Source organism: Nematolebias whitei, chromosome 13 (genome assembly GCF_014905685.2).
Source record: "Nematolebias whitei isolate Nwh7 chromosome 13, NemWhi1, whole genome shotgun sequence".
In the NCBI taxonomy this organism is placed as follows: domain Eukaryota; kingdom Metazoa; phylum Chordata; class Actinopteri; order Cyprinodontiformes; family Rivulidae; genus Nematolebias; species Nematolebias whitei.
In genome coordinates, this window is record NC_056510.1 from 28,666,816 (window position 1) to 28,679,032 (window position 12,217).

At 38.9% G+C, this 12,217-nt stretch overlaps 1 protein-coding gene across 1 annotated transcript in view; it reads right to left on the bottom strand.

The window, feature by feature from the left end:
* Positions 1-12,217, bottom strand: part of LOC119419265 (target of Nesh-SH3) — a 43,652-nt gene that overhangs the window by 6,851 nt on the left and 24,584 nt on the right. Inside the window, 4 exon segments of the mRNA XM_037686573.1 lie at positions 2,639-2,848; positions 2,936-3,025; positions 3,370-3,492; positions 9,936-9,998. Coding sequence (XP_037542501.1) covers positions 2,639-2,848; positions 2,936-3,025; positions 3,370-3,492; positions 9,936-9,998 — 486 coding nt within the window.

Here is a 12,217-nt window from a genome sequence, read left to right on the forward strand (position 1 = left end):
TGCTGCAGGGCCCCAGGTCTCCACGCCGCCTGCTGCAGGGCCCCAGGTCTCCACGCTGACTGCTGCAGTTCCACAGCTCTCCACGCCGACTGCTGCAGTTCCACAGCTCTGCACGCCGACTGCTGCAGTTCCACAGCTCTCCATGCCGACTGCTGCAGATCTGGCCCCATTGCGAGGTATTGGAGGGTCGCCCGGCTTTTCGCCCTTGACATTGCTAATTGTCGGACAACCTCCTGGCCGCCCACCCGAGCCCTGTAACAGCTCTGGACGGTCGTTCTGGCTACCAACCTATGTCATACCCTCCTCCAAGACACCTCCTCCACCCAGCCAGTTCTTTTCTTTCTCAAGCCTTGTTCTCTGGATTATTGACCTCACGCCTGCCTTCTGGATTTCCCATTTTTTGCCTGCTCCTCATCTGGTTCTGTTCTGCCTCTCTGACCATGGTAACGACCTCCTCTTCAGTCTATGACCTCGACTCACGGATCACCCTTTTGGATTGCCCTTTGGACCACAACCTTTCATTGCCCCACTGTCCATAGCATTAAAGGCCTCCCTCTGCAGCTACCAGCAGCCTTATTAATAAAAACGGTTAATTTTCGCACTCCTGTGTCTGGTTTATATTGAATCCAAAACCTTGGTTCGTGACAATCACGTCTAGGTTGGATTATCGCAATGGTTTGTTATCTGGGTGTCCACAAACTTATTTAAAAAGTCTCCAGCTGATCCAGAATGCTGCTGCCAGAGTTTTAATGAGAGTTGATAGGAGAGATCATATATCTCCAGTTTTAGCTTCCCTCCATTGGCTACCTGTCAAATTCAAAATAGAATTCAAAATCTTACTTCTAACCTACAAAGCTCTCAACAACCTAGCTCCATCTTATATTACAGATCTTGTTGTTCCATACTTTCATAGCAGAGCACTTTGCTCTCAGACCATAGGTTTCCTTGTGGTTCCTAGAGTTTCCATAAGTAGAATGGGAGGCAGATCTTTCAGTTATCAGGCTCTTCTCTTGTGGAACCAACTTCCAGTTTCTGTCTGTGAGGCAGTCCAGTTTTAAGATTAGGCTCAAGTCTTTCCTTTTTAATAAATCCTGTAGTTAGGGTTGGCTTGGGTTTCCTGAGCTATCCCTTAGTTCTGCTGCTATAAGCTTAGACAGCTGGAGGACAAATTGACCACATTTCCTCACTATGCTGCTGTCTTTCCTTGCTCTACTCTACCTAATTATATTTTAAATTATTTATTATTTATATCCTTAACATGTTTTTTTTTTGTCTTTCCTTCAATAGAAAGTACACCTGGATCTGTCATTCTATGTTTGCTTGTTTCTCCTTCTTTTCTTCTCAAACCCCAGCCTCTGAGCCTGGTTCTGCTGGAGGTTTCTTCTTGTTAAAAGGGAGTTTTTCCTTTCCACTGTTGCCTTTGAGCTTGCTCAGGATGGGAGACTGTGACAAAGTGAAGATTCAACGCAATTTGCTGGCTTCCTTAGATACTGTAGATGACTTTTACTACTTGGCTTTTATATATGTGAATGTTTTTGTGCAGTGTCCTGTGATGATTTCTGTTGTGATTTGGCACTATATAAATAAACTGAAACAAATTTAATTGAATAGCTTGCTTATGACTTTCAGTTTATCATCAACCGGTGCTTTGGTCTTGGAGGTCATCCGTTTCCTCTTTCAACATAATATATTAATAATTCACTTCAAAATGCTTTCTCCACAGTCCTCAAGCAGCAGGTTTAATGAAGGTTTTCCAATGTGTTCCACTTAGAGGAGAACTGGAGCAGACACAAAACTGGATCAAGAGATTATATTGTGCTTGACATGGGGATTTTAGTTAAAATGCTTGTAGCTAGGGCAGCATGGTGGCGCAACTGGTAGAGCTGCTGCATCTCAAAAACATGCATGTTAGGCTGATTGGTGACTCTAAATTGTCCCTAGGTGTGAGTGAGAGAGTGAACGGTTGTTTGTCTCTATGTGTCCCTGTGATGGACTTGCGACCCGTCCAAGGTGTACCCTGCCCCTCGCACAGATTGCTGGACATGGGCACCGGCGACCCCCGTGACCCAAAATGGAAGAAGCGGGTAAAAGATAATAGATGGATGGATGCTTGTAGATACGACTTGGTTCCACCACTGCTGCAAATTTCAGCAGCAGCAGCAAAAACAAGACCGGTTTCCAATTACAAATACATGCTTTACATCGGTTATTGCATGTACATTCCCTGTTTATATGACTATTGTATTTGAAAGGAAACAACTTGTTACAGAACTTGGATTTAATCCTAATTATTTTGTTGAGGTACAATTTATGCTTAAAGGTGCCATAACAAGTAAGGATGAACAGATTATTACTTACCTGATTATTATCAAACTGTCAGTCACTGGTTAGAACTCTATTTACTTGCTTTCAGCTTAGCCACAGATGTCTTAAAGGACATTAAATCCATCAGCAGTCATCACTTTGTCACAGAAAGATTTTTCAAAACCTTATCATATCTTGATTTGCAAGCGTGGGTTAAAAAAAATCTAAAGGATTTAGGATTTAACGTAAATCTCACTGACCCAGATAAACTGGGTGAATGGGTTTTACCCAGTAGGCCACACCCCTGTCAGTCTTCTGTGTCCCCACTTTGTACCTCTGGTGTCATTGTCAGATTTCTCCCAGTCGAGGATGACGAAGGATGGGCAGCCTTCCACAGTAACCACAGTGAGGTTGGATGGCGCCGTCCGGGGAGGACCGGTCACATTCTGATCACTGCCTTCCTCATCAGGGAAGTAAGCCATGGAGGAAGTGATGGAGCAAGGCTCATCTGGCTTCTTATCTGTCTTGTAGATAACATGTGGAGCTGTAGACAGAGATGGGGGAAAAAATCTTGATTTTAGACACAGCAAACTCAGTGATTGTAAGGCTGGCGGGTAAATGATGGTCTTACCAACAAAACGCTTCTTGCCCATGATATCTACCTCTGACGCAGGCAGGGGTCTAAATATGGAAGCGTTTTCATGCATGTCAAAGCGGCTGCCTGAAAGGGAAACAGTGAGGAGGAGGTGGTTATTTGGAGGTTGCCATCACTCCATGGCAGCTCTCTGTGTCTTCTTATTTTACAGCTCTGGACCCTGACTCCAACAAGCCAGTCCAGCACCTGCTCTGGCCTGGACTGAGACTCTTGGTACTAAAAATTTTATCTAGCAACTTGGCACATCTGCATTTTTACTCAAATATTTTGCTCACCTTCATGTGCATGCAGAAACTCCAGAGTATTTTTATTCTCACTACACTCATAAATACATTTTTGTGTGTAATAACCTAGGCATTATGAGCACTGAATTGATAGTTTCTCGTGAAAAAGGTTTGAATTGCTCCTACTGTTTACAGCAGGGATGGCTGTGGTCAACTGCTGCTTGTGCTCGTGCTTTGGTTTGGCTGTGACCACTGAGAGGGGCTTCAAGATGGACTCTTTGTCTTCTTGTTTCAGGTCCACGAGTTTATCTGAGGACAGAGAAGGAGGAGAAGATATCAGCTCTTCTCCCACATCATCTGACTCACAGCAACACACAGTTGTGATCCATCTGCTCTGGCCATCTTCACCGAGCTACTCAGAGGCCTTTTTTCCTGGCTGCTGAAAGACCTGACATCCCTAATGGGCCTAGAATAAGATAAAAGCCTGCCAAGAATGGTCTGTTGAAACTAAGGATCCTGAGATGCACTAACAAAACGCACATATGCTTGCTTTGTGCCCAATATGATGGCTAATGCTAGCTATAATGTTGCAAGAAATGGTTGTTTGTGCATCAACAAGCATTTGAACTCAGAAGGCCATTTAGACAGGTGAGTATTGTTTTCTTGCAAAACACAATGTAAGGTGCAGCACAGAAAAGTACTGCAGCAGAAATCCTGTGGGAAAATACACATGGGTCTGACAGTCATTATTCAGGTAAAGTCACTGCATCAAGTGATGTGTAAAATACAAGATAGACTTTCTTAGTAAAAAGAAGAAAGTAGGAAATATAATTAGAGAATAATTGGAAAACATGTCTTCTCCCATGTTTAATTCCAGGATTAAAACCACATATTCAAGCTTTAGTCATTGTGTGACTTGGAGGGATTTTATAAAGTCTTTAACACTGCATTATTTGTTGGTTAGACATAAAGGGACATGCTGCAGAAACACAATCCCAACTTCATCACAAAGAGCAAGTGAACCTCATGATTGCATGATAATTATCCAAAAGACTCATTAATAATTAATTTAAGCTGAATTAGTGGAACTTTTATTTTAAAGAGCTATCTACACCAGGTAATATATTCATTCATAATTTTCCCACAGATTATCATATATGTGTTTTGGGTGTCTAGTTTTTCTGCATTTGTTACTTATGTTTTACTGTATTTTTCGGGCTATAAGTTGTGTTTTTTTTTTTTTTTTTGCATAATTTGCATGCCCTGCGACTTATACACCGAAGCAACTTATTTATGAAAATTTTCCCATATTTATAAAACAATTTTTGGCTGAGCTATGACAGTTTTCATTCATTCTGACTAAATTATTGAACACTACCATTTTCAGCTGCTAGATGACACTCCAGAGTATGGCATGCCTTTGTGTCATGTAAAAGGTAATAATGGCTATTAATGACACAATTGGCTTGCCATAGTCCAGGAAGCAAAGTTGTAATCCTCCACACCTCTCTGCTGCTTTTCCTCTGTTACCCACCCACACCCCCATTGAAACAGTGTCAACTCGCCCACGGCTCAAATTAAATAAACCAAAAATCAGCTCTAAAAATATAAACCATAAAAATCTTATTAAAATAAACACAGTTACTTTACCAGAGCAAAATCATAAAATAATTAAATATGGATTATTGAACATCAGATCTCTTTCCTCTAAATCCCTGTTAGTTAATGAACTGATAACTGATCATCATATTGATTTATTCTGTTTGACAGAAACTTGGCTACAACAGGAGGATTTTGTTAATATAAATGAATCCACTCCTGCTAATTATTCAAATTTTCATGTTCCTAGAACAACTGGCCGAGGTGGAGGAGTAGCTTCTATTTTTCAGTCAGGATTATTGATTAATGCCAAACCAGTTATTAGTTATGATTCTTTTGAATCACTGTCCCTCAGTCTTTCTCATCCAAAATGGAAATCAGAAAAGCCACTTTCACTATTTGTTATACCGTATATCGTCCACCGGGCGCTTACTCTCAGTTTTTGTCTGAATTCTCAGAATTCTTAACTGACTTACTATTAAATACAGATAAAATCATCATAATGGGTGATTTCAATATTCATGTGGATGTTGAGAGTGATAGCTTAAGCATAGCTTTTAATAATTTAATAGACTCGTATGGTTTTACACAAAACGTCCCCACATCTACTCATTCTTATCATCACACTCTTGATTTAATTCTGACTTATGGTGTAGAGATTAAGGACTTGGTAATAGTTCCTCAAAATCCTATTCTGTCCGACCATTTTTTAATAACCTTTGAGTTTACATTAAATGACTACACAGTCACAGAGTAAATTTCATCTCAGCAGGTGCTTATCAGAAAATGCTGTAACCAAATTTAAACAATCTCTTCCATCAATGTTTTCCTCTGTCTTGCAGAGTAATGCACCAGAGAACAGAGACTTAGATCATCTAGTTGAACATCTTACAAATTCAATGCAAACTTCACTTAATAAAATTGCTCCACTGAAAAAGAAAGTAATCAATCAGAGGAAACTGGCTCCTTGGTTCAATTCTGAGTTACGTACTTTAAAGCAGGCATCTAGAAACCAGGAGAGAAAATGGCACTCTACTAATGTTGAAGAATTTTATTTAACTTGAAAAGATAGTCTGCTAACATATAAAAAAGCTCTCCGTAAAGCTAGAACTTTATATTACTCATCTTTAATAGAGGAGAATAAAAATAACCCTAGGTTTCTGTTTAGTACTATTGCTAGACTAATTAAAAGTCCCATTTCTGTTGAACCATGTATCCCTAGAACTATAAGTAGTGATGACTTCATGAGATTCTTTATGAATACAATTATTTCAATTAGAGAGAAAATTCAAACCATCCTTCCTTCTACTATCTCTAGTCCCCTGTCAAATGAGGCAACTTAAAAAAAATCACTAGAGCCTGATTTATGTTTGGACAGTTTTTGTCCTGTTGAGCTCTCTGAATTGTCAAAAATAATAACCTCATCCAAACCATCCACATGCCTGCTAGATCCCATCCCAACCAGACTGTTTAAAGAGGTATTTCCCCTAATTAATGTTCACATTTTGGATCTACTTAATTTGTCTTTAATAAATGGTTATGTGCCACAGAGCTTTAAGGTTGCTGTAATTAAACCTTTACTTAAGAAGTCTGATCTTGATTCAGAAATTCTGGCCAACTATAGACCTATATCTAATCGAACTTTCATCTCAAAAATTCTAGAGAAAATAGTTGCAGGTCAGTTGCGTGAACATCTACAAAGAAATAATCTGTTTGAAGAGTTTCAGTCAGGGTTTAGAGCTCATCATAGCACAGAAACAGCACTAGTAAAAGTAACTAATGATATTCTCATGGCCTCAGACAATGAACTTGTGTCTACACTGGTCCTGTTAGACCTCAGTGCTGCATTTGATACAGTTGATCACAATGTTTTACTACAGAGGCTTGAAGATGATATTGGGATTACAGGAACGGCTCTAAAGTGGTTTAAATCATATCTATCTGATAGATTCCTGTTTGCAAATGTAAATAATAAATCTTCTTCATCCACCAAAGTTAGTCATGGAGTTCTTCAGGGCTCAGTGCTTGGACCAATACTCTTTACTTTATATATGCTTCCATTAGGTAAAGTTATTAAACAGCATGGGATAAATTTCCTTTGTTATGCTGATGACACACAGTTATATTTGTACATTAAACCCAATGAATTCAATCAGCTACTTAGACTACAAGCATGTCTTAAAGACATAAAAACCTTGATGACCCTAAATTTTCCATTTTTAAATTCAAACAAGACTGAGGTTTTGGTTTTTGGACCTGAGCATCTTGGGAATAAATTTTTCAGTCTTTCACCCTCCTTAGCTGGCATTAATCTGTCCTCCAGCTCTAATGTTAAAAATCTTGGTGTTATTTTTGATCAGGACATGTCTTTTATCCCCCACATTAAAAACGTTACTAGAACTGCCTTCTTCCACCTGCGTAATATCACTAAAATTAGAAACATCTTATCTAAAATGATGCATAAAAACTGGTCCATGCATTTGTCATGTCTAGACTGGACTATTGCAATGGTTTAATATCTGGGTGTCCAAATTCTTCCTTAAAACGTCTTCAGTTGATCCAAAATGCTGCTGCCAGAGTCTTAACCGGAGTTAGTAGGAGAGATCATATTTCTCCAGTTTTAGCTTCTCTCCATTGGCTCCCTGTCAAGTCCAGAATTGAATTCAAAAACTTACTTCTAACCTACAAAGCTCTCAACAACCTGGCTCCATCTTATATTACAGATCTTATTGTTCCATATTTTCCTAACAGAGCACTTTGCTCTCAGGCTGCAGGTTTACTTGTGGTTCCTAGAATTTCCAAAAACAGAATGGGAGGCAGATCCTTCAGTTATCAGGCTCCTGTCTTGTGGAACTAACTTCCTATCTCTGTCCGTGAGGCTGACACATTATCCAGTTTTAAAACTAGGCTTAAGACTTTCCATTTTGCTAAATCCTATAGTTAGGGTTGGCTTGGGTTTCCTGAGCTGTCCCTTAGTTATGTTGCTATAGGCTTAGACTGCTGGAGGACAAACTGACCACAATTTTCACTCTGCTGCTGTCTTTACTTACTCTGTTCAACCTGTTTTGTATTTGTAATTATTTTTTCTATCCTTAACATGTGTTTTTTTTTGTCTTTCAGGTACACCTGGACCTATACCTGGACCTACCATTCTATTTTCGTCTGTCTCTCCTTCCTGTCCTCTCAACCAGCCGGTCAAAGCAGATGGCCGCTTGTCCTGAGCCTGGTTCTGCTGGAGGTTTCTTCCCTTTAAAAGGGAGTTTTTTCTTTCCACTGTTGCCACTGTGCTTGCTCAGGATGGGAGACTGCAACGAAACCAAGATTCAACTTGTCTGCTGGATTCCTTAGATAGAGAACTTTACTAATTGGCTTTTATGTATATGAATGTTCCTGTAAAGTGCCCTGAGACAACTTTGTTGTGATTTGGCGCTATATAAATAAACTGAATTGAAAATTGAATTGAATAGAGTCCCACCTATGTCCAGTTTGCCTGGAGCAACCGTCAAATCAGCTTCATTTCGTTGCGTTGTCCTGGCGAAATGCAGCTAATTTGACCATTGAAATGCATTTATTAAGTAAAAGTTAAACTGAGACACACCTTTACTATAATGTCGAGCAAACAAATAATTGTTTTAGGTGCGTATCTTGTTAAATTTAGAAGAAATGCGCAACATTCCTCCTTCCTAATTTCCTCCCCGTCTGTGCACTCCCGGAGCACTGAGGCAGTGAATACTTTTGAAATGCAGCTGATTTGACCGTTAAAGTGCATTTATTAAGTAAAAGTTCACCTGAGACACACCTTTACTATAATTTTGAGCAAACAAATATTTTTAGGTGCTTGTTAAATTTTGAAGAAATGCACAGTGGCTCGTCGCTCTGTGAGCTCCCGCTTCCGCAAATCGGGTTTTGAAATGCAGATGATTTGACCGTCAAAATACATTTATTAGGTATCCTGATGCATGCTCAATAATCCAAGTAGAAAAATCTAAAAAAGTTCAATCTGGTCTGGGAAATCTGGGAAAAGTTAGACTGAGACATACCTTGACTATAAATTTGAGCAAACAAATAATTGTTTTTAAGTGTTAATCTTGTTAAATTCTTGTTAAAGTCCTCCCGTGCACGCTCCCGCAGCTACCATTTGGCAGCCAATCGAGTTTTGGCACAACACCGGCCCACAGTTCCAGGTTGTCAGCGATGATGCATAATAGATGTGACATATACGGCGAAGCAGCGCATTTATGAATTTTTCCACTTTATTAGACATATTTGGGCTGATGCAACTTATAGGGTGGTGTGAAGTGTATGGCGGAAAATATGGTCGTTTATCTTATCTGTCTGTGTTATTTCTCATCTCTCCCTCTGTCGGCCTTTTCAGTACTTTTCCTCAGTCTGCAACCTTCATTCGTTCCCAGTTCTACTCACCCCAGGTGTTTGTCATTTTGTCTCATCCGTCTCTCTTTAAATATCATCTTATTTTGTTTGTCCCTCGTCCGTGGATTGTGCTTCCCACAGCCGTTCATACTCTGTTCCTCCGTGTCTCCTCGTGATCATTGTTCATGTAAGTTTTGCTGCCACGTCAGCTTTTGTTTTTGATGCTGATAAATAACTTTATTTTTACCACCAAGTTCCTCAAATCTGTCTGCACCTTGGGTTCAACAATGCATAACATGATACAGGTCTGGTTAAGGGACAGAAAATCCTTGTTCAAGAACAGAAAAAGTATATTTCGTTTTGATGCTGTCATAACCAGAAAAACTAAACTGCATTGATTGCTCTCCTCTGAATGAGTGCCTCACTCCACCTGGGTTTGGACTCATTGCTATGGCAACCAAGTTAAAGGAGAAGTTTGTGTCTTTCAGCGTTACTAACACATAATTTTAACACGCTTCACATGCTTTACATGTTACACCACTTGATGCAATGATAAGAAGTCATGCACAGTACAGATGTTTTGGTGAGAACCATTCCTTAAATTGGCATCTTATTATATTTTTTCCTATAATTTTGTTTTAGTTAAAGAGAGGGAAAAAAGGTTTAGGAACAGTCTCCAAAAATGTGTTTAAATCATGACTTCGTCTGGATGGGTGTATGGAATTACAGAGTAGATGACAAAAATTGTGCGGTCTGAATACATTCCTTGTTGATTTCCTCACCGTGATCTTTGGATTCCCCCACCAGATTGGGTGTCTTGTTCTCAGGAACAGGGGGGCGCTGAACTGTAGGACATCATGGGAAACAGACAACTATTTCAGATTAAGTTAAAAAAATTTAATAAATAAAACAATGAAACAAATGGCTAATGTAAAAGAAGTCTGGAAAAATATTATTTTTGATTCATTCAGCTGTGCGACAAAGAGCAAAGTTTTAAGGTGCTCACAGAGAGATATTTTAAGAAGGACAGAAATCTTCAAACATACTGTGTGCTAGAAATAAAACAAGTGCAAAAACACATACTTAAAGCAAAAATAAAGCAACCAGCCAGAGTCTGTGAAATGCATCAAAGGATTTTTGCTCTCCTTGTGACTCCTTGTACCTAAAGATAGTTGCTTCCAGTACCAGTATGACCTCTGAATTAAGGATGATCAATATTATCGGTGTGGTATTGGTATCGACCGATATTAGCATTAAAGTTCAATATTGGACATCGGCTAGTCCATCAAAATGACTCACCAATGTAAAAGATGCTGTTTGTGTATGACAACCCAGTGACAAGGATGCCTGCAGCGGCAGCACAACGTGATGACGTCACGTGCGCCTACCTGATCTGATCACGACAGAGAAGAGGAAGTCAAAATGTCGGTGGTGTGGAAGGTTTTCTTTTTTTCCATTGAGGATGTTGGATTCCGAAGATTTTTGAACTACGTTGAGCCTCACTACATCCTCCTCAGTCTGAGATATTTTTCTGATAAAGCCTTACCCAACTTACAAGCAATCATTTTCAGTGTCATTGAGAAGCTAATAGTTGATGGCACTTGGGTGAGTTTTACAACAGACATGAAGTGTTAGCCCCGTTAGCATGATTAGTCTTACTGCACAATAGATAGATAAAAACTTTGAACTTAAAAGGTCTGTCCTTCATGCACAGAGTGCAGAGGATCCCACACTGCAGCTAGGAACCTGGAACAAGCCTCCACAAGTGAGACAGCATCACAGGTGACTAATGCTAATAAATAACATTTGACACTTTTCATTTAATATAAGTTAAAATGCTATGTATATCATGTGGCCATTGCTGAATATATGTCACCTTACAGCTGTTACACAATTTTTGTAGCAAATAAGCCCAAATAGGGCTATGTTCTGACAAAGGGAAGTACCAGTATATAAAATATCGGTATCGGTTATCAGCCAAATAAGTTTTAACATATTGGCATATCGAATATCAGCAAAAAAATCCAATTTTGTGCATCCCTAATCTGAATAAATATAACTAATGTGACCGATGAAAGCATAAAACTGTTTGAATCCAACTCTCCTAAAGGTAAACAAAAAATTCTCCTAAACAAGAAATAAAAACATTTGGTCTGATAATGTCTTGTTTTGTTCTGGTTGAAGCTGATGCAGCTTGAATACAAAAAAAAAATGGCAAGAGAAACAACTAAATATGGACAAAAAAAGAATCACATTACTTTCACCGGGAACTATCAATAACACAAAGCATATTTTAACTTTAACTGGCTAGATGATAAATGATTCCTAAATTAATGATTTGGTATTTTAGGAGAAGACAAAGCTCTGGGAGTCTTGACACATGATACTTCCATTACAAATTTCATGTCCAACATGTTTAAAGATAACATATTTTAACAATTCTGTTTCGTTCCAAGAGCCTCCACTCTGTTTGTACTTTGTCGGTTCATATCTTGAAGACTCATGAAAGCTCATTTTGTTGACAAGATGCAATAATTATCTGTGTTTTAAGTCCACAACACATTTTTCTTGGACCTGTCTCCTCTTTTTTTGGCTCTGACATCCCCATGGTCCACATAAATCAGTGATTTCTGGTTTTTGCTGCCAAGACAAAAGAGTTGAAGAAAAACTGAGACAACATCTGCCAGCAAGTCTTACTGATTACTGCTGTGAATCGAATCCAGGAGTGCCTCTGACCTACAGATGTTGAAGCTGTGAGCTAATAGTAAATACATGCTTTCACATGAATTGAAACAGAGATGTGGGAACTTAAATTCACTTCTATAATAAACAAAAATAAAACATGTAATGGATCAGAGATGTGATGCCATGCTTGACTCACAAGAAATGAAAACAAATTGATGAAAAATATGAGTTTCATACAGCGGGTTACAAAAGTATTCACCCCCTGGAAATCATTCTGTTTTGTTGTCTTGCAACTTGGATTTCTGCTAATTTTAAATGTGATTATAAGTAATAAAATAACAAAAATACTTCTGAATAATAAAGTAAAATAGGATCTTGA